General features: G+C 41.7%; 1 protein-coding gene and 1 long non-coding RNA gene across 3 annotated transcripts in view; one reads left to right on the top strand and one right to left on the bottom strand.

Moving 5' to 3' along the window:
- Nucleotides 1–21,836, bottom strand: part of sos1 (son of sevenless homolog 1) — a 71,230-nt gene that overhangs the window by 7,713 nt on the left and 41,681 nt on the right. For both annotated transcript variants that reach the window (XM_084156754.1, XM_084156753.1), the window contains exons 10-16: nucleotides 20,361–21,022; nucleotides 12,317–12,398; nucleotides 10,251–10,373; nucleotides 9,365–9,468; nucleotides 8,957–9,179; nucleotides 4,954–5,073; nucleotides 3,392–3,554 (exon numbers count right to left, since the gene is read on the bottom strand). In XM_084156754.1, coding sequence (XP_084012880.1) covers nucleotides 3,392–3,554; nucleotides 4,954–5,073; nucleotides 8,957–9,179; nucleotides 9,365–9,468; nucleotides 10,251–10,373; nucleotides 12,317–12,398; nucleotides 20,361–21,022 — 1,477 coding nt within the window. The remainder of the gene's footprint in view (nucleotides 1–3,391; nucleotides 3,555–4,953; nucleotides 5,074–8,956; nucleotides 9,180–9,364; nucleotides 9,469–10,250; nucleotides 10,374–12,316; nucleotides 12,399–20,360; nucleotides 21,023–21,836) is intronic.
- On the top strand, nucleotides 369–2,215 carry LOC311113519. The gene is made up of 2 exons (XR_014611013.1): nucleotides 369–737; nucleotides 975–2,215. It is a non-coding gene; the product is annotated as an uncharacterized lncRNA (long non-coding RNA).

Here is a 21,836-nt window from a genome sequence, read left to right as displayed (position 1 = left end):
TTCAGTTCATCCTGTCTTGAACTATCTTCCAAGGGTGCAGCTGTGTGGAGATAGGAGTAGCAATGGAACTAGTGTTATCACTTGTCTGTGCTTATGAGCTGACACACATAGCCACGCACATTGTCACAAGGAAAAACCATAGTGGCTCAAGGTCCAGGGAGGATGGCTGTTGGGACAGGCTTAAATGTATGTGGTTGAGAATGGGTTATGGACATGACATGTTTAAACCATGTTTAAGTATTAATTGATATGTTTTATAATGTGTTATGAAATGATAAGGGTAAAACAGAATGAACATGATTGATACTTTGTACTCCAAATGCATGCCTGGATAGTGAATATAGTCAATACAGAGTGTGATTGTTCTTTAACGTACATATGTATATAATCTTTTGAGTCACGCCACCAATATAATGAGATAAACCAATTTGTAAGTCGCTCTGGATAAGAGCGTCTGCTAAATGACTTAAATGTAAATGTAAAAGATAAGAGACAGGAGCCCCATTTAGAGAAACGCACGTAGCCCTTGTAAAGAGAGAACATGTGACAATGAAAGATGTTATTCATTCAAATAGAGAGGAGTAACTATGTATGTCTGTATAAAAGGAGAGCTCCGAGTCAGGGCAGGCAGTCAGCTCGGCTTTGTTGCGAATTTTTGAGAGATACTTTTGAGTTAAATATTTCTACCACAATAGACACACAGGATTTAGACACTTACAGCAGCAAGGGATCATCAGGTACCTGGGTGTTCTGTGTTTCTCACCAAACAAAATGTTTAGCCTGTTTTAAGAGCATTTTAATAGTCTATACATGTGTTATGATTGATTCCTAATGAAAGTTGAAATATGTATACTGTATACCCTTTATCTGTTTACACTAATGGTTTTACCATCTGTTAAATAGTGTGCAGTGTGTGTATTGACAGTGTTACTCTGTGTGTGTGTGTGTGTGTTGATACTGATAATGTGTTTCAGATGTCTGCAGCTATGAGGGGAGTTGTTCTTCTCTTTCTACTTTCTCTCTGGGCTGGAGACCAGGTGGATGCTCAGATCAGTGAAGCAAATTTAGCTCAACTGATTACAGAGATGAAAAGGTGAGTGCTTCTCTGTTCCGTTGTAATCATATAGTCTCTGTTTTATTACCACACTTCTTATTACCCAAAGAAACCCTTACATTAATATACTATAGGGAATTGTCCCCAATCTCTACAAGTATGGTCAACCAAAGTATGTGCTTTGTGTTCTGTCCCCTCCTCTGTCTCTCGTTTTCTGCTGTTATTCAGGTTCGGACCGCCAAAAGGTCAGTATGCCATGGCTGTCAGGCTCACCCAACAGCAGTGCGACAACGGGGAGTTTAATGTCGGTGTTCTACCACAGGATGTCCAGGGTGCACTTACTAAAGACGAAATCTACACAGGGACCAACATCATCGCAGCCAGACCGTCTAATAAATACCACGCAGAGTATCGTCTCCTGGGTCTTAATATCAATAACCTGGGCCGCCCCATATCACACCTGACAAATGACAACAATAACTGTATAATCTTCTTTACCAAATTATCTCCCTGCCTGGAGTCCTGTATGAACCATAACGGACGCAAAAATATTATCACTGACCTTACAACGGCCTTTGATAATAGATATCAAAACTATAAGGCCTTTGTGTTCGAGAAAGTCTGGAAACCTAAGTCGGGTGGGGCGCCAAAAAATCCCTCAAGGCAAAACGTAGTATCCTCCTTCAGTACAATAGATAATATAATCCCCCTATATCACTGTGTACAAGGCAAATTACAAATTACATGTGTTAAGTGGTAAAAATACATTTAGCTGGTTGCACTAGACATTTTATAGAGGGATAAGTAGTGTATTGTTTTTAAATGTGGGCATGCTTTTCTCCGAGAAAACAATAGCTGATTCAAAGGGGTGTGGCAGATTTTAAAACACTTTCGCAGTAGCCGCCGGGAGGATACATCTGTGCTCAGGCTATCGAGAAGAGGAGGAATCTCCTCCGAATTGATACTATCCTACATATGGCGACCACTTTTTGGTTTCCGGGTCACGGTGTAGAGGAGGACAGGGGAGTGGAAGAGAGGATGGACTTTTTCCCAATTGAGAATCCCCTTCCCTATCCTTCTTTCTCTCTATCCTTCCCTGCCTCTCCTTCTCTTTCTCCCCCTCTACAGTTCCACAGTTCAATAAACTACACTATTACAGGACCATCTCTCTCTTCATTCCTGTGCTGTATTGTAAGTGGGGATGTAGTGGTAAGAAAGGTGGAGAAGAGAATATGTCATGAGGATGTGATGTCATACACAGGCAGCGTAACAATGTTCTGGGAATAAAATACCAATATCACAATATATAACAAGTTTGTGAAAATGAAAAATGAGACAAGAATATTAGACAAGAATAACCCAATCTTAGCATATTTAAACAAGGTTATGACATTCATGACAGTAACCCAAAGAGATGGTAACACGTGTTTGTAACTGTGTATTATGGCATAGTACTTGTGGTCCTCTGTAGCTCAGCTGGTAGAGCACGGCGCTTGTAACGCCAAGGTAGTGTGTTCGATACCCGGGACCACCCATACACAAACATGTATGCACGCATGACTGACTGTAAGTCGCTTTGGATAAAAGCGTCTGCTAAATGGCATATTATTATTGGGTTAACATTAAACAGTATGTAACCATATCCTATACCGTATTTATATCAATGCAAGTTTATCAGAACAATAAGATGCATTGAACAACTTCAAGCTACAGTATGACTGCAGTTGAGGCCTATCATTGTGGGGCACTATGTTATACTTTATTGGCTGTGACATCACATAAAACACATCTTCTCTGTGTCAAGTGCCCATTCCAAATCGACCCCAACATCTGTGAAGTTGTAGAGCTCTGGAGGACTACTTAGTTAAAACACAATGTAATATTGTAGCTCAATGTGTGAGGATGAGATTCCCTTATGTATTGTTGGTAGGGGTGGACGGTATCCAGATTTTCATATCGTCATACCATCCTTCTCTCATATTGGTATATACGGTATTACCGGCTTGGTACACAAGGTTGTGCCAAAAAAAACGCAAAAAAACGCCATTGGGCGTCTATTACCAGAATGCTAACAACATTTGCACAAGTAACAACGAATTTCAATGGAGGCTGATCGCTAAATATGCTAATGAGCAAAAAGTGTAGATACGACCTCAGCGTAGATACTTACTAATTACAATACTCATCAACTAGGCACTTATTTGGTACCACATGATTAAATCATCATTGGATTCATTCACTGCCAGATAGTACCAAGAAAGTGTTATCACACTATTTCCTAACAACAACAACACCACCAAAGGATCTTGCAGAAATAACCCCTCCGGCCTTCCTCACCTCGAAGGTGTGGTCTAGCCGGTAGATAGGGGAGGAGTTCATGGCGCTGACCACCTCGAGCACGCCGTTGAAGTTGTTGAGCTCCTGGAACACCTGCAGGATCTCGATGATACGCGCCACAACTGCCGCCCGCTCTTCCAGATTCTCCGTCTCTACGATACACCTGGTGGAGAAGGTAGTACATTGAAAACAAATGCTATTTAAACCCAGGGGCCAGGGCCGTGTTCATCAGGCACCAAACAGACAACTGACAAACAGGGAGGGACTACCTGGATTTGTCCAACAAGAAACATACATTTTTGTTTTTGAATTGCAAAAACGTTTTCTGCTGCATGCCCTTAATAACATGACTCAGGTCTGCATAGTTCGATCAATACCTTCCACAGCTGGTGGATGACAAAGTGGAAGGTAAGTGGGGGAAAGAAAATACGTATTGGTATAATGTGTTAATTAGTAACATCATAATGACCTGTTAGTCCTCATTTGGTAACATGGTGAGCTATTAAGTGAGTGTAAGGATACATTTCACACAACCAATTCAGTGGCCCCTGAAAACTAATCAGGAAGTCTCTGGAGATATCAAGCCTGGTGTGATATCGCATGTAAAAATCAGACAGGGATTAGCAGCTCATACACAAAGAACAGTCCCAAATGTTTGTTTCCTTTTCACCTTGAGAGTCAACATGGGGAGGATAGGTGTAATCGCAGCCTTGTTTAGGTTTAAATTCTGCCACCTACATAAAGCATTCATAACACCTGTATGCAGGGCGAGCCAGGCCCAGCCAATCAGAATGAGTTTTTCCCCACAAAAGGGCGTTATTACAGACAGAAATACTCCTCAGTTTCATCAGCTGTCTGGGTGGCTGGTCTCAGACGATCCCACAGGTGAAGAAGCCGGATGTGGAGGTCCTGGGCTGGCGTGGTTGCACATGGTCTGCGGTTGTGAGGCCGGTTGGACGTACTGCCAAATTCTCTAAAACGACGTTGGACGCGTCTTATGCTCGAGAAATTAACATTAAATTCTCTGGCAACAGCTCTGGTGGACATTGCTGCAGTGAGCACGCCATTTGCATGCTCCCTCAAAACTTGAGGCATCTGTGGCATTGTGTTGTGGAACAAAACTGCACATTTTAGAGTGGCCTTTTATTGTCCCCAGCACAAGGTGCACCTGTGTAATGAACATGCTGTTTAATCAGCTTCTTGATATGCAACACCTGTCAGATGAATGGATTATCTTGGCAGAAATGCTCCCTAACAGGGATGTAAACTCATTTGTGCACAACATTTGAGAGAAATAAGCTTTTTGTGCGTATGGAACATTTCTGGGATCTTTTATTTCAGCTCATGAAACATGGGACCAACACTTTACATGTTGTGTTGATATTTTTGTTCAGTATACATTGAGCTACATAACAGCTACATAATATACTGATATCATGCCATATTATAAATTCATCATAGCAAATGTTTTGTCAACACTGCAAGTGTAAGGAGTATCATGGTCTCGTTTCACATGAGGACCGCTTCTTTGTGCTGCCAAAACACAAAATGGGCACTCTTACTTTTCGAACCACAACGTGAGGTTGGTGGTGTGGCGGATCATGCGCAGAAGGTTGGGCGAGTTCAGCTCCTTGTCCTCCTTCGTCCACACGCTGCCCACCAGCTCTGACGGCTGCACCGCCCTGTAGATAGAGGTCAGAGAGAGGTCAATAATGCAGAGGTCAGTGGCTTTGACGCTTCAAGTAGACGCTCCAAACCAAAGATCTAGGAGGAGATTACCATTTACCCAAACTATTATATGCCATTACCCAAAGCAACTTACAAAAAATGTATTCAGTCACTATACTGTATGTTTATGTGATCCCAGCAGCAAATGAAGCCACAACTTTAGTGTTGCTAGCACCATGTGTTCACCATGTGAGCCACAGAGGACCACCATTATTAGTTATTTGACCCCAAAAATCTGACCTTGTGTCAGTGGTTAGGTGGAAACTTCTACCGACTCCTGTCTTGGCAGCTAAGGGAGCATTCTGTGCCAGCATTGCGGTAAGATTTTAAGACTATACCGGCGACCATTTTGGGGCCACAAGGCCGGTGTATTGTGATCTCGTCGTAGGAAAGGGAGTAGGGTGAATTTATTAATGTTTTTATTGTAACTTTATTTTAACAGATAGTCTTGCACTGAGACCAAGGGTCTCATTTCCAGGTGAGAACTGTGTACACAATACACAAAGATACAATATACACATTTAAAACTACACATGCATAAATACATGTTAATATTTTAAAAAAGACACAAAAAGCAAATACACAATCATAAACAAGTTACATTTCTCAGCTACTAGGTTTTCAATCAACACCTTAAACTGCCCGAGCGGCACCAGAACATCCAATTTTAATGAGATCTGCAAATTGTTCCAGCAGTGGGGCGCATTAAAACTAAAAGCGGATTTATCTAATTCGGTGGAGACCCGAGGAACCTCAAGAGTTTACCAACCCTGTGAATGTGTTTTGTAACTCATGTTTTTATACTTCAACAAAGTGAAGTAAGTCAGAAGCTTGTGTAGTAGAGCTTTGTAAACAAAGACAGAGTAATGAAGTGACCTACGGGACATTAATGAGGACCAGCTCCTTCATGGACATTTCAATTGATTTTCTTACAGTATATCAATTGAGTTACCCCCTAGATGCTGATCCTAGGTCAGTTTTTGAATTTTCCCCAGTAATGGTTACGGTTAGAATTGTGAGAGGGGAAGCTGATCCTAGATCTGCACCTAGGGGAAACTTCACCCCGGAGCGTGGGAAAGAAGCGAGGGGATAACCTTGGGTATGGCCCAACCTAGCTGTTCCCACAGGCCCAGTGACATCAGAGGGGAAGTGTGTCCCCGTGTCCCCTCTTTGGTGCTGCACGTTTGTGTGTGTGTGTGTGTGTGTGTGTGTGTGTGTGTGTGTGTGTGTTTATATGTGAGGAAAATTGTGTGTGTGCGCATGTGTCCTCTATTGTACTAAACGACTAATCTGACAAAATGGGAAAACATCGAAACACATTCAGACAAGAGGTGGATCCAAAGTGAAGACTACATCAAGTGTGACAAATCATGAACTCAATTGTATTCACTGGAAAAAATGTCAACCACTTAGCCATAAGAATACCAATTGAAATGTCCATGAAGGAGTATCTTTCAATGTAAGTGAACGCTTAGGAGGATTTGGGTGCAACTGCAAAGTTATGAATCCTGAAAGAATATCCCAAACTAGAGTTGGTAGTTTTTACAGTCCTATTACCACTGATAACTTTCTAATTACTTGAAATTATGTAACAAAATTGCGAAAAAATAATTACCACGTATTTAGGGGACTAAATAAAGTGGTACACCTCCACCCTTCATTCCCCACCTGGTATGAAGTGAACAAATAAAGCACGTGACCCTTTCAGGAGCTAGGCGTATGTCGCACCTCACTACTTCACAGGAGAGGCATTTGAACGTATTTTTTTTTATCTAAATGCGTTTTGGGGCAGAAATACCTTCTGGACATGTGAACTTTCATGTGCCTTAATAACAAACTTGTATTCCATCTGTAAATACAAATACAATTGTTAAATTACAAGCCTAGTTGGTTTAGCCACGGAAAAAGACAGGAACCTTCCCGCTAGCCATGATTGGCTGAGATAATGGTTGGACTGGACATGCCGGGAGATGAGTTTGGATTGGTCTGCCATGTAGCATGCTTTTGTCTATAACGTGAGCTGCTAAGTATGTGTGGATAATCCTTTCTACCGCGTCTTTTTTGAAAGATATAACGTTAGCCATCGACAATTACAAAAGTTTTGCTACTTTTCTCAACAACATTGACGCCCTGAATTTAGCAGGCGCTATCGACGGATCAGCTGGAAAAAGTTGTGATGGGCTACTTTCTGCACACGCCACGGTCAGTGTGAACCAGAATGACTTGACACAACTTTAGCCAAACAAGATGTAGCTACTAACAAAACTGAGTTAAATGGTTCCAGTCTGCTGTGAAGCGTTCATCCATGTATACAGGTAAGAGTGTAGTTACATGTTCAGATATTATACGTTTCTAATTTAGTCAGAAAGTCATTTTCATTGCAAGTTAAAACGTACTGTTAGCTTGCTAGCGAACGTTAGCTTGCTGGCTCACTAGCTAATGTTACGTGTATGATCTGTGTAATAATATTATTCGAATAAGAATCCATTTGCATTGCTAGTTACAGCCTAATGTTAGCTAGCTAGCTAACATTGGACCTAGTTGGTTAGCTTTAGCTATCTGCAGATTCATACTACAGCTATGACAATCAGTTTGTATTGGTGGTATTAGTATGAGTTGGGATTATGCCGGTTCATTGTTTAGCTAGCTAGCTACATGTCTCAACAAAAAAACTCCACTTTGCCAGATGATTACATGACCCATCAAGTTAGCCAGGTGTGTCTGGGGGTGATTACGGCCATCTATTGTATTTCATGAACATGACAATAGTGACCCATCCACTTAGCTAGATGTGGCTGGGGGGTGGTTATAGTATTTATTTCACATGACCCATCAATTTAGACAAGTATGTCTGGGTATATACACACTGTATATATATTTTCTGTTGTATTTTTGACTTTATGTTTTGTTTACCCCGTATGTAACTCTGTGTTGTTGTTTTTATCGCACTGCTTTGCTTTATCTTGGCCAGGTCGCAGTTGTAAATGAGAACTTGTTCTCAACTGGCTTACCTGGTTAAATAAAGGTGAAATAAATAAAATAAATGGGTAAGCATCATCTAATAATTATACATTATTTACACAATCATTTTATTTGGACACTTTTCTATTTTTGATATTGCTACTATGCAAATAACCATTTCACTGTACCGTTTACACCTTCTGTATCCTGTGCATGTGACAAATAAACGTAGATTTTATTTGATACAGTGTGTGTTTACCAGAGATGGTAATGTGAAGAACAACATGACCTGCACCAAAGTCAGATAGGCCAAGGAATAGATAGTGTATTTTTACCTGGAGTTTTTCCTTATCGTAGGCTACTACTTTTACCACTTTTAGTCTTGAAATCCTTGGTTGTTTACTACACTACTCACTCGGTTTAGCACATGGCCTCATGTGAATCCTTAAAGAGATGGGTGTGGCTAAGGCTTAAGAGGGTGTGAACGATGATGAATGGGTGTAGACAAAGAAGAGCTCTCCAGTAGGTGTACCAAAACATTCAAGGGCCATTTTCTCAAAAGTGGGGTTACAAGTTTATCAACTTCCAAAGCAGATTTACTTTCTCATTGTTCCTCAACTGGAGTGTATGATATAAAATGTTCTAGCTCCGAGTCTGTACTTTTATCCAATGTAAAAGACAACATTCCAAATGTTGCTAAATACGACCAAATCCAGGTGGTGGGTCACATTTTTGCTCTAGCACAGCACTTATACAGCTGATTCAAGTAATCATCAAGCTAGTGATAAAATGAGGTGCTTCAGTACTGGACTGGAACAAAAAGAACTGGAGTTAAGAAACACTGCCGTGGATGGCCATACGGTACTGTAGGCCTACCTGTAGAAGTCGGACTCGAGCAGTGTGAGCTGCCGTGCGATCTCAATGGGGTGGAGGGTCATGAGGTCAAACTGGTCTGTCTGGCCCGGCTTGCTGAGGTGCCACTCGATGGGCGGCGGTGAGCTCTCGAAGGTGATGTTGTGGCTGGGCCCGTTGGCCTGCGCCTGCTTCTTCCTCTGGATGATCTTGGTGATGGACTCCACCCACTTCTTCATAGCCTTGCCTGGGTGAGGTCACAGATAGGGAGATCGTCACTCAGAGAAGAGAGAAGAGGAGAGAGAAGAGAGAGGAGAAAAAAAGAGAACAAGAAATTAGAAGAAAATAGAATAGAAAAGAGGATAAGAGAAGAATGAAGAGAGGATATGCAACGAGAGGAGAAAGTCCTTGCCCCGATTTATCCACACATACCTCGCACCAATGCAATGAACTCCTCCAGACGCTTGAGTAACTGGCAGTCCCGCTCAAAGTCATAGAAGTGGTGCTCCACCCAGTGGCGGCATACATTCAGTACTCTGCAGGAAGAAAGAGTAGGTTGAAACCAGGTAGATACCAGTTACAGACCAGCAAGAGACCGCTAGCTACAAATCATGACCTAAAAACTCAATAAATCTGACCCTGGATCAGCAACTTAAACCAACTCCTAAGAGACTGGGAGAGAGATGAGTTGACCGATAAGAGACCAGAGAGCCACAGATTAAAGGAGAACTACAAAGAGTGCATGCTGGGAAAATATATGGCAAATAGAAATCAAAACTAGATGGTCTTCAGAGATAGATGGGAAGAGTTGAGGGAAGCTGAAGGCGGGGACTAAAAACAAACAAAAAAATAACTTATGTAAAATATACTGTCAGTGAAATTTATGTAGTATGTATAACCTGAAGTGGAAGCCTAAGTATTGCTGTCCATTAGTTTATTCCAATTAGGGGAGGGGTCGTAGGGCTAGGGGAAAATAATAAAGAAGGAAAATATATATTAAAAATAATATATATCTGGGGGATAAAAAAAATAAAAAATAAATAAAGAGTGAATGCTTTTGTTTCAGCCCAGCACTGAAACAAAAGTTTGAAACCTTTCTCTGCTCAACAGGACAGACTATCCTCCATGTGGCATCACATGTATCACAAGAAAACCAGCATGTTCTGTTGACCCCTAGGTCATGTTCATTAGGTACCAAAATGAAAGAAAACAGACAGGGGCTACCTCGACTTGTCCAATAAGAACTTTTTTGTTGTCAAATGTTTTCTGTTTCAGTCCCTAATGAACACAACCTCTGGAATTAGGTGTGGAGAGGTACCTGAGTTGGACTGGCTGGACAAACTCCTTGCGGAATCGTTTGAGTTCGGCGCTGAGCGGTTGGTCTCCGTTCTCTATGGCCATCTGGTCCGCTTCTGTGGGCTTCGGCTCGGGAATTTCAAACCTGGAAGGTTCCGTAAAACAAAATCACAACTGAGAAGACACAGCAGTGTGGAATCTGGGATACACCTTTAACCAGACAGTAGATGGTGATTGCTATACACTAGATAGTAACAATAAAGATTGATATAATTCGAAATGTTTGAACACCTGAGGTATGTTTCTACTAGGGCTGACTCCATTTAGTCGACTGGTCGATTGTTTGGTCGATAGGCTGTCGGTCGGCCAATAATTTTTGAGTGGAGCAGTCGCAAATATATATATATATATATATTTTTTTTTTTTCATGGCATACAAGACATGTCAGATTCGCGCATGTCTCAGTGGAATAATCCATTGCGTATGCCGCGGGGATGGCACGGTCCAAGAAGAAGGGGAGTGTGGCTAAGATGCACAAGGCACGTCTCTCTCCCACCATTTCGTGTGCAATTCCCCCTTACATAAATCACCTGTAGAGTACTACATTTACCGTTAATTCTCAATTTCTAATCTACAACGTTTATTTGGTTATGGTAATTTCTGTTAATGCATTCAATATATTGTTATTACAATCGTTTACCGTTCTCATTGAGTGGACACATTGTTTGCAGAGTTCACAACTTATCCCACACTTGTGAGAAACAAGTTTTGGTTTATTTCATTCCATTTACGAGTTTTGTCAATGTATTAATTGTCTTTTGTTTGGAGCGCTCCTGTCAATGTTGAGTAAGGACACGCACCTGATTACGCATACAGAAGTAGGCCTATGCTACCTGGCCAGCGCACAAATGTAGGTCTATAAATGTGTCCATTTGGGGATGTCTGATAGTATTTCTGATTGTCTTAACTCACCACCACTAATGGTTTGAGCTTCTCAAAGTAATTTATTCTTCACCTCAAACAGCGAGTAAAGGTCTGTTTTTTTATTGAGAATGACAATAGTTCCTTAATTGAAAAATATTTCCAGCTCTCTCCCTTTTGATAACCACTCGGCATGAAAGGGAAAAATGTAATGCTCTGATCCAGTGCAAACGTCATAAGATACCAGATTACTTCTTATCCCTTGCACAAATAGCCTACAGCTGTGTCTGTCTGTCCCGAGCTCACTGGCATGGGAAACTCTGAGGGCCCAGAATATTTTATACAATGTTGCAAGTTTGCTAGCGCGAGCTTCGGGCCGGATCCCAGTTGATAGTTGATACAATGTTTCAGGTTCGTTTGCAGACAGGCCAATGTGATTTATAGGATATTTATGTTTAAATCAGGATATTTTCTACCTGCAGTCTGCAATGTTTTTATTTGTTGGCTTTATGTAGGCTATTTTTACATAGTTGGCAATGGTAATAGAAGTTACTTTTATATATGTATTATTTTCATTTAGATAGAATTTAGATGAACCACATGACAATGATTTTGAGATACGAAAACTTTATTATAAATGAAATAAAACTGTTCCATGAAAATGTGCATATGAAAATCATAACTGGCACGCAGAACGGTAGAACTGGTAAGATAAATTGGCACTCCAAATGGAAAAAGTTGCCGATCTCTGGCTCCCTCGAGTCATTTGTGTGTCTTAAGTATTTAATCAAACAGTGTGCGTAAAGCATCAGACATGCTACATATAGTTTATTTTATTAAAACACATAGGGTGTGTCTTTATATGGAAAAATACACATTTAAAAATTTCGACCAATCAATTGGTCAAAAGAACAGACGACTCTCGGTCGACTAAGATTTATTTTAGTCGGGGACAGCCCTAGTTTCTATAAATGTATATGTGAATATATTGTACATGATAAATACATCTCTGTCTTTGTTCTGACAAAGGTCAGAGTCAACGAGCACGGACAAATGTCTTGTCAATGTATCTGATTTTGAAAAATATGATACAATAGACACAAAAGCGGTTCTTCATAGAATAATAACAGTGGAGGCCAAATCCTAGAATGGCATCAACATTCTCACCTCTCAACAAGAAGACCCAACAGCTCCTGAGGTTTGCAGAAGGACCTGTAGGTTGTTAGAAATGTTCGGACAAAATTTGGATCTGCAAGAAGGAAAAACAAGGGGATTGTCAGCCATTTTGTTAATCATTCCCTGCAGTGTGCAAGTATCTATTTTTCTTTCATGACTTTGAGGTGATCATGTTACACTTGTATGAAATTCGCAACTGTTTGCCAGCTAGATATCTTGTAACCATTAAGTTAACAGTCTAAGATGTGCTAACCAGTGTCATGTTTATTAGGCACCAAACCGGAAGAAAACGGACTGAAACAGGGAGGACAACTCGACTTGTCCAATAAGAAACATTTCAAACATTCCCTAGTGAACATGACCCAGGTCTGTGTGTATATTAGGAGTGCTAATACTGTGGTTATGCGGGTCTTGGAGCTACAGAAAGGGCTAGATCTTATACAGTCAGAACAGCACCGTTAGTTAGTGGTTCACATGATGGATCTGTCCAAGCTCTTTCACCGAGGGCCGGCCGGGGTTGGGGGGCAGGGAACAATAGCCGCCTCAGTGTGGATTTACAAACAATCGGCCTGGAACCATTTCAGCCAGGAAACAGACGCTGCTCTGACGCACGCAGTTGCCACTACACCACACACACATACACAAGCTTAAAAATAGATCATCCGTCTGCCCTCCCCACCACCGACATACACACTACAGTGTTTCTCCTAGACTTTGACCACAAATACCAGTTTAGGTCAACAACATTATTTGGGTATGAGTTAACAGAATATGAACTTATAAAAGGTTAGATTTTCACTGGGCAGTTACTTTAAAGCTGATTTCCTGCAATTCTACACATTTCGCCATGGCTTATGTTGTGTTCTTATGCTATCTGAGTGACTCAAACATAACAAAATGAATGGGGCCCAATGCAATGACATTTTTGAAATGTTATATTCTCCCTGACAGTTTCGTTTTTATTCTGGTGACAAAATGTGGAAAAAGTAAAGGGGCCGCCCGGCCAAACTGAGCAATGGTGGGAGAAGGGCCTTGGTCAGGGAGGTGACAGAGAACCCGATGGTCACTGACAGAGCTCCAGAGTTCCTCTGTGGAGATGGGAGAACCTTCCAGAAGGACAACCATCTCTGCAGCACTTCACCAATCAGGCCTTTATCGTAGAGTGGCCAGACAGAAGCCACTCCTCAGTAAAAGGCACATGACAGCCGGCTTGGAGTTTGCCAAAAGGTACCTAAAGGACTCTCAGACCATGAGAAACAAGATTCTTTGGTCTGATGAAACCAAGATTTAACTATTTGGCCTGAATGTCAAGCGACAGGGACTGGGAGACTAGCCAGGATCAAGGGAAAGATGAACGAAGCAAAGTACAGAGAGATCCTTGATGAAAACCTGCTCCAGAGCACTCAGGACCTCAGACTGGGGTGAAGGTTCACCTTCCAACAGGACAACGACCCTAAGCACACAGCCAAGACAATGCAGGAGTGGCTTCGGGACAAGTCTCTGAATGTCCTTGAGTGGCCCAGCCAGAGCCCTGACTTGAACTCGATCGAACATCTCTGGAGAGACCTGAAAATAGCTGTGCAGCGACACTCCCCATCCAACATGACATAGCTTGATAGGATCTGCAGAGAAGAATGGGAGAAACTCCCCAAATACAGGTGTGCTAAGCTTGTAGCGTCATACCCAAGAAGACTTGAAGCTGAATCGCTGCCAAAGGTGCTTTAACAAAGTACTGAGTAAAGGGTCTGAATACTTCCGTTAATGTGATATTTAAAAAAAAATATATATATACATTTGCAAACATTCCTAAAAACCTGTTTTTGCTTTGTCATTATTGCTTTGTCATTTTGTCTGTAGATTGAAGAGGGAAAAAAACAATTTAATCAATTTTAAAATAAGGCTGTAACGTAACAACATTTGGAAAAAGTCAAGGGGTCTGAATACTTTCCGAATGCACTGTATTATATATCATTTCAAAAGGTAATTTCATGACCTTTCAGAACCACTTGTCAAACAAAGTTTAAAATGTATCAGGGTTTCCTTTTTAATGGCTTATACTGGTCATTTTGATATGTACCCTAGAGGTCAATGGTCAAAGTTCTGTTGACCGGAACATTCTGAAAATGTGCCTGATGGATAGCTGTGAATCTCTAAGGTTTCCAATGATATACGATTAAAGGGTACAAGTGAGCAATAACTTGTTGTATACTGACATTGTTTGTCATAGGGTATAATCCCTATGGGAAAATAGATGGGACGGAGGGATGAACGATAACACGCAGAAAGCCACCATTACTGCACTGCTATCACACATTTTCCAAATCTAGGGACATAGACCTTCAAAATAAATCACTATGAGACATCGTCGTCCCAAGTGAGCCCGACTGACCCCCCATGGCTCATGGACTATATGGATTCTTGATTATAATTTATGGCAAAAGAGAAGCATAGTTCCATGCAAATCATAACGCAGATAGTCAGGACAGAGAGATAAGAGAGAACGTGCGTGTTGTCCCTCCCCTGCTGTCTGCTGGGTGGGAGTGGGGTGTGTGTCCAGGCATGAGGTGCATCGTACAGGAAGCACCTTTTTCCCCTTTTTCAAATTACCCTGGGCACACAGACACACTTTTCCTCAAAAGGCTTGTTTCCCTTGGCTTATTTGAAATCAGTGGTGCACAGACTGTTGGAAAATAGTGGGCTATATTTACACCCTACTCTTTATTCGGGGGAGGAAGTTTACACAGGGGTGTGAGCTGGACAGTCCACCCATAAGAGGAATGTTCTCTCCTGGCTCTATATTGTGCTGCAATAACCTTGGACCAGTGTTTTTCAACTCCTTCAGTATTCCCCAACAGCACACATGTTTGGTGTAGCCCAGGGCATGCACACCTGAATCAACTAGTCAACTAATCATCAAGCCCTTGGGTGAGTTGAATCAGGTGTGCTTCAACCAAAATGTGTACAGTTTGGGGGTAATCATGGACCACAGTTGAGAAATACTGCTCTAGACTTCCAGAGACAAACGAGATAAAACCCAAACTTGTGTGTAAGAGTTCAGAAAGGCTTCCGTGCTAAACAAAGGAAAACGTGTATGTTTAAGAAGATTTTACACAACACCTGTATGATTACATGACATTGAATAACAATGCATAGAAACAGACCAAATTTAGAAGCGCTTGGCTTAAATGTTTTGCTCCCCGGATTACCAGAGCCCACATCCACTTGGACTTTGAGCGATTGAATTTAGTGATTTATTTCCCCAAAACGGCATCATTACTTTTAATTAATGAAGAGCTTATTGGTCCAATCGCGGCCTTGTATCTGGTTAGGTACAACGGCACCCGTCAGTAGAGAAGAATACACACCAATGGTCTAACAACTGCTATGTGTGCTGGGTCATTCAGCCTTTCTAAAGAGTGATTCCTCACGAAACCCAGACAAAGAAACCATGATTTTTTACATTTTCACAACATTTTATCCATAGAATAGTCCTTCTGTTGAAGGATTGTTGACATATATTTGACATTTGTATCTATAAGCATAATTGAGTAATAATTAATCAAAGTTGGCATATTTCTGACATTTTGGCCTTATCCAGGCCTCCTTTAAGACTCCATAGTGTTTCATCTGTAGGTGCTACTAAGCAAACATCGGTGTCATATGAAGTTTTATTGCTTGCTCTGTAATATGAGTAGTATTTTGATTTCAATCACTTTTTTTACATTAATTTATGAATATTGACAAATATAAACAAATATTGATTTGGTATTTAAAAAAGATATATTGTTGAACATAATATAGCCTACTCTACGGGCATATCAAAGTTACAGAGGGGATCTCTGCTATTCTTAGAGTTATGATCCAATTTGTAAGCATTACCAACAGTGAATGTGAAAATGGATTCAAAATGGTCGCCCTCTGCTGGTGATTTGCAAGATATGCAATGATACAAGTAAAAGGAGGGCTGTGATTGGTTACATTGCCTACTATGCCAATTTCTCCGTATAAAATGGGCCATAACTTTACAACTAGCAGAGATTCCGATCTGGAACTTTGAGATGCCCGTGGAGCCTATTATGTTCAACAATGTATATTTAAAAAAATGGGCAAATCAAAAGTGGCATATTTTCAATATTCATGTTTATCTTTCGATATTCAAAGGTTTGGACACACCTACTCATTCAAGGGTTTTTCTTAATTTTTACTATTTTCTACATTGTAGAATAATAGTGAAGACATCAAAACTATGAAATAACACATATGGAATCATGTAGTAACCGAAAAAGGGTTAAACAGATCAAATAGCCAAACATTGTCTTGATGACAGCTTTGCACACTCTTGGCATTCTCTCAACCAGCTTCACCTGGAATGCTTTTCCAACAGTCTTGAAGGAGTTCCCACATATGCTGAGCACTTCCTTCACTCTGCCGTCCGACTCATCCCAAACCATCCCAATTGGGTTGAGGTCGGTTGATTGTGGAGGCCAGGTCATCTGATGCAGCACTCCATCACGCTCCTTCTTGGTAAAATAGCCCTTACACAGCCTGGAGGTGTGTTGGGTCATTGTCCTGTTGAAAAACAAATGATAGTCCCACTAAGCCCAAACCAGATGGGATGGCGTATCGCTGCAGAATGCTGTGGTAGCCATGCTGGTTAAGAGTGCCTTGAATTCTAAATAAATCACAGACAGTGTCACCAGCAAAGCACCCCCACACCATAACACCTCCTCCTCCATGGTTTACGGTGGGAAATACACATGCAGAGATCATCCGTTCACCCACACTGCATCTCACAAAGACACGGCAGTTGGAACCAAAAATCTCCAATTTGGACTCCGGACCAAAGGACACATTTCCACCGGTCTAATGTCCATTGCTCGTGCTTCCTGGCCCAAGCATGTATCTTCTTCTTATTGGTGTCCTTTAGTAGTGGTTTCTTTGCAGCAATTCAACCATGAAGGCCTGATTCACACAGTCCCCTCTGAACAGTTGATGTTGAGATGTGTCTGTTACTTGAACTCTGTGAAGCATTTATTTGGGCTGCAATTTCTGAGGCTGGTAACTCTAATGAACTTATCCTCTGCAGCAGAGGTAACTCTGGGTCTTCCATTCCTGTAGCGGTCCTCATGAGAGCCAGTTTCATCATAGCGCTTGATGATTTTTGCGACTGCACTTGAAGAAACGTTCAAAGTTCTTGAAATGTTCCATATTGACTGACCTTCATGTCTTAAAGTAATGATGGACTGACTGTCGTTTCTCTTTGCTTATTTGAGCTGTTCTTGCCATTATATGGACTTGGTCTTTTACCAAATAAGGCTATCTTCTGTATACCCCCCTACCTTGTCACAACACAACTGATTGGCTCAAACGCATTAAGAAGGAAAGAAATTCCACAAATTAACTTTTAAGAAGGCACACCTGTTAATTGAAATACATTCCAGGTGACTACCTCATTGATTTGTTTAACACTTTTTTGGTTACTACATTACATTTTAGTCATTTAGCAGACGCTCTTATCCAGAGCGACTTACAGGAACAATTAGGGTTAAGTGCCTTGCTCAAGGGGACAGACAGACTTTCCACCTAGTCGGCTCGGGGATTAGAACCAGCGACCTTTCGGTTACTGGCACAACGCTCTTAACCACTAAGCTACCTGCCGCCCTTACTACATAATTCCATATGTGTTATTTCATAGTTTTGATGTCTTCACTATTATTCTACAATGTAAAAAATTGTAAAAAATTAAGAAAAACCCTTGAATGAATAGGTGTGTCCAAACTTTTGACTGGTAGTGTATATATATATTTTTCAAAATCTAAATACTACTCATATTACAGAGCAAGTGGTAAAACCTCATATGACATCAATTTTTGCTTTGTAGCACCTACAGATAAAGCATTATGGAGTCTTAAAGGAGGCCTGGGAAAGGCCAAAATGTCAGAAATATGCCAACTTTTAGATACAAATATATGTCAACAATCCTTCCTCCAAAGGACTATTTGATGGATTACATTTCGTAAACATCCCGAAAATCATGGAATTTTTTTGTTTGGCTATTGTGAGGAGTCACTAAAGGAGTTCAGGTGTCGCTGAATTGTGCAAAGTGATTACCTCAACAACATTGTAATGGCTAGCTCACCAACACTCCACAAAGGGCTGTGTTTAAAGGGGAAATTCAGTATTTTATAACTTGATGCTAGATGGTTCCTAACCATGAAAGTACTCTATGGGCCTGGAGGAACTGTGATCCATGGTTTGGTTTTCTTTAAACAGCTACACACAAGGTGAGGATACTGAACATCCCCTTTAAACACTAAACAGAAGGGCAAATGACAAGCAGGAAAGATCTGCTACTACCGGTCACTTACTAAATGGCGACGTGAAGATGAATAGGCTTCGTCCTCTTGTTTTTTGTTCTTTATCAGTTCTCGTTGTGTTATCAGGGGCTAAACTGACACTGAAACAAAGCAGGTCATCACATCCCGCGTTCTGACGTCAAGTGTGGCCAAATATTTACGAGCCGTGTGAAAACAGCTATAAATGGACTTGGGGATGACAAATTTAATGTTAGCATAAACTTTGTTTGCGCCAAGCTCAAGGTTTTGTGTGTAGAACAAATAGGTGATGACAGGAACAGGCACTGGGCAAGTGTATATTGCATAACCACAAATAATGGAGGTGTACAATGCTGGGAACACATGAGTAAGAGACCAGGCCCTAATAGTCAGGATAAAATTAACAAGATACAGAAAATATCTAGGTTTCTAGGAATTCACTTTCACCTGTCCAGTTCTCTCACATCAAGGACATGAAATGTGGAGAGGGAGCCATTTGAGATGCGACCCATGTCTACTTCCTGTTCCTCGTAGCCCTTTACACTCGTACCCGTATACAGGTTGAGAATTGCATATTTGGGCACTGATAAGCGCCTAAATTGGAACGCAGTGGCTGTAGAAAAACGTGCAGTGTCAATCTTTATGATGACTATGTTTGATGTACAGTTTACAAGATGACATGGCGTCATACCCTGGGTTGTTCTGAACAGAATGACTCTTTTCTATGCACACCAAAATTACGATCGGTTTCTCTGGGAATTGCCCTGTGAAAGCCTAACACTGTAAGATAGTATTTTATAACTTAGCTAGTCATGTTGGCAATAGAACAAGCTTTCATGATGCCCAACTGACTCAGATTGTGATTTAAAATGTGCCGTTTATGGATTGCGTAAACAACAGTAATTGTGTGATGGCGGCGATGCAGGTCTGTGTTACAAACAAAACAACTACAAGTGTGCTTGCTCTAGTTCCTCAACGGCTCAGCTAGGAGAATACAAAAAAAGCACCTTATAGTTGAAGACTCATAAAAGTGCATTGAAATTACTGAGGAACTCTGCACAGTTTGGAGAGGTGTGTGGCCACCTGGAGACACCAGTTAGTCCTCTCACTCAAACAATTTTGTTGTCTTATGTTGCATCCACCCCACATTTTTCAGAAATATTGTTATCATGTTACTGAATGTATACAGAGTATTTTCAGATTGCGGCGAAAAGTACAGTAAATGTAAAATGCACATAAAATCAACAGTGTAATGTTTGGATTCAGTCTTGTGTCAGGAGAACTGTCGTGTCTTCAACTATGGTCTAATAATGTTCCCATAATCTCCAAACTGTTCCCTTTCAATTGCTACCATGCTTATGCATTTCATATTTATTCTGTAAAAAATATTTAAATTTAGCCCTATCCATACAGGCCAATTCCCACGAGTGTGAAGGGTTAAACCTGTTGTTGAACACCAAATGTACTCCTATCGACTACTTTTTCACAGGACTCTCCTCCTCTAACCCCAAAACCCTGCCCCTGTTCTACGATGGGAAAGGATCTGCAAGATGTTCTCTTCCAGGATTGAGCAACTACTGTTATTCCATACATACGAGGGAGGTATTTGTATAACCTACTGTACGGAAAAGGCATGCATTTCAACAGGTCATAACAGGTCAACATAGGAAACCCTTTCTGTGTCATGTGCTTTTTCTCACCTGCATACATGTGGAAGGTGAGCCTTTCGATGAGCTTGAGCACTGTACCCGCCTTGATGATGGGGATGCCCGACTTGGACTGCACGTTCTCCTCGAACACCACGTTCTCCTCCGAGTCGGGTGTGGCGAACCGGTAAAGCTCCGCCCCGGGCAGCCTCATTTGCTCCTCCTTCTCCTCCTGTAGCATGGCCGAGTCCAGCATGCGCTCCAGCGTTGAGCGGTACTGCAGCGAGATGAGCGCCGCCATCCAGCCGTTCTTGTCCTCGGCCGACTTGGCAGCGAACACCACGCTGTTGCCGTCCTTGAGGATGATCTCAAAGGCGTGACGGTACTCGCCCTCCTTGTCGTCCTTGTCGTTGATCTGCACCTTGCGCATGAAGAACTTCTCCTTGAGGCGGTACTCGGCAGTGGACGAGGCGCCAGGCAAGCGCGGCTGGCCGTGGTTGGACTTGCAGCAGATCATCAGGCCATCGAAGAGGAAGATGTGCCGTTCGTGCTTGGCGCCCACGCGCGTCAGCGTCCCCTCCATGAGGAATTCGTTGCAGCACTGGCCGATGTCCTTGCCCTCCCAGCCATCAATGTTCTTCTGGATCTCGTTCATCTTCTTGATGGCCAGGTGCTTGCCCTTCATCTGCTGGCTGTAGAAGCGGCAGGCCGACTCGCTGGTGCCGCCAAAGAGTTTGAGGAGAGAGAGAAAGGTGAAAAAGAGAGATAATAGGAAAGAAAGTTGAATGTAAGAAATAATGTGAGAGAAAAAAGGGAGAAAGGTGGAAGGAGAGAGGAAGGGAAAAGTGGGTCTGATGGTCACAGCACATTGACAACGGAAAACGAGTCAACAAAGCCAGCAAGACTGAGATTGAGTGGAGGGTCAGTGTGGGTGGCGGAGTTTCTAAAGCAGCGGTATAACTAAACCTGGTCCAGGAGGGGGTTCCTACAAATAACATCTCATTAGCAAAACACTGGTGGGTGCGACTGAAGCGACGTGACTGGCATCCCAACCCATAACTCTAATCCTGACCCTAACCTTAAAGGAAAATTAGGGCTATTGGTGTGGTTAAAGGAAAACTCCAGCCAAAAACTATCTTTTGGTATTTGTTTAATTAGTCCATTGTTGATAAAGTCACAAAATGTTGATTGCTGACATGCAAAACATTTAGGGACTATATCAACAATGGACTAATGAAATAAATACAAAAATATAGTTTTTGGTGGAGTTTTCCTTTAACCACACCAATAGCCCTAAACTTAACCTAACCAGAACCAATTAGGTTATTCAACATCGGTTTGCTGGTCAGTCATGTCCCTTCAGTTTCCACCCAACACTGGTGGACCAGCAGGCCAATTGACTAGACTTCCTCACCATTCCAGCAGTTGAACAAAACGGTAGTCTACAGAGGAAGGGCCCATACCCATGGTTAACAGGGTGCCTCGGCGGACCAACTGAGAAAGTGCATAAGAACAGAATGAGTCTAAAAG

The sequence above is a fragment of the Coregonus lavaretus genome, assembly GCF_964263955.1.
Source record: "Coregonus lavaretus genome assembly, chromosome: 40".
NCBI lineage: Eukaryota > Metazoa > Chordata > Actinopteri > Salmoniformes > Salmonidae > Coregonus > Coregonus lavaretus.
This window is presented reverse-complemented; position numbering and strand designations above follow the sequence as displayed.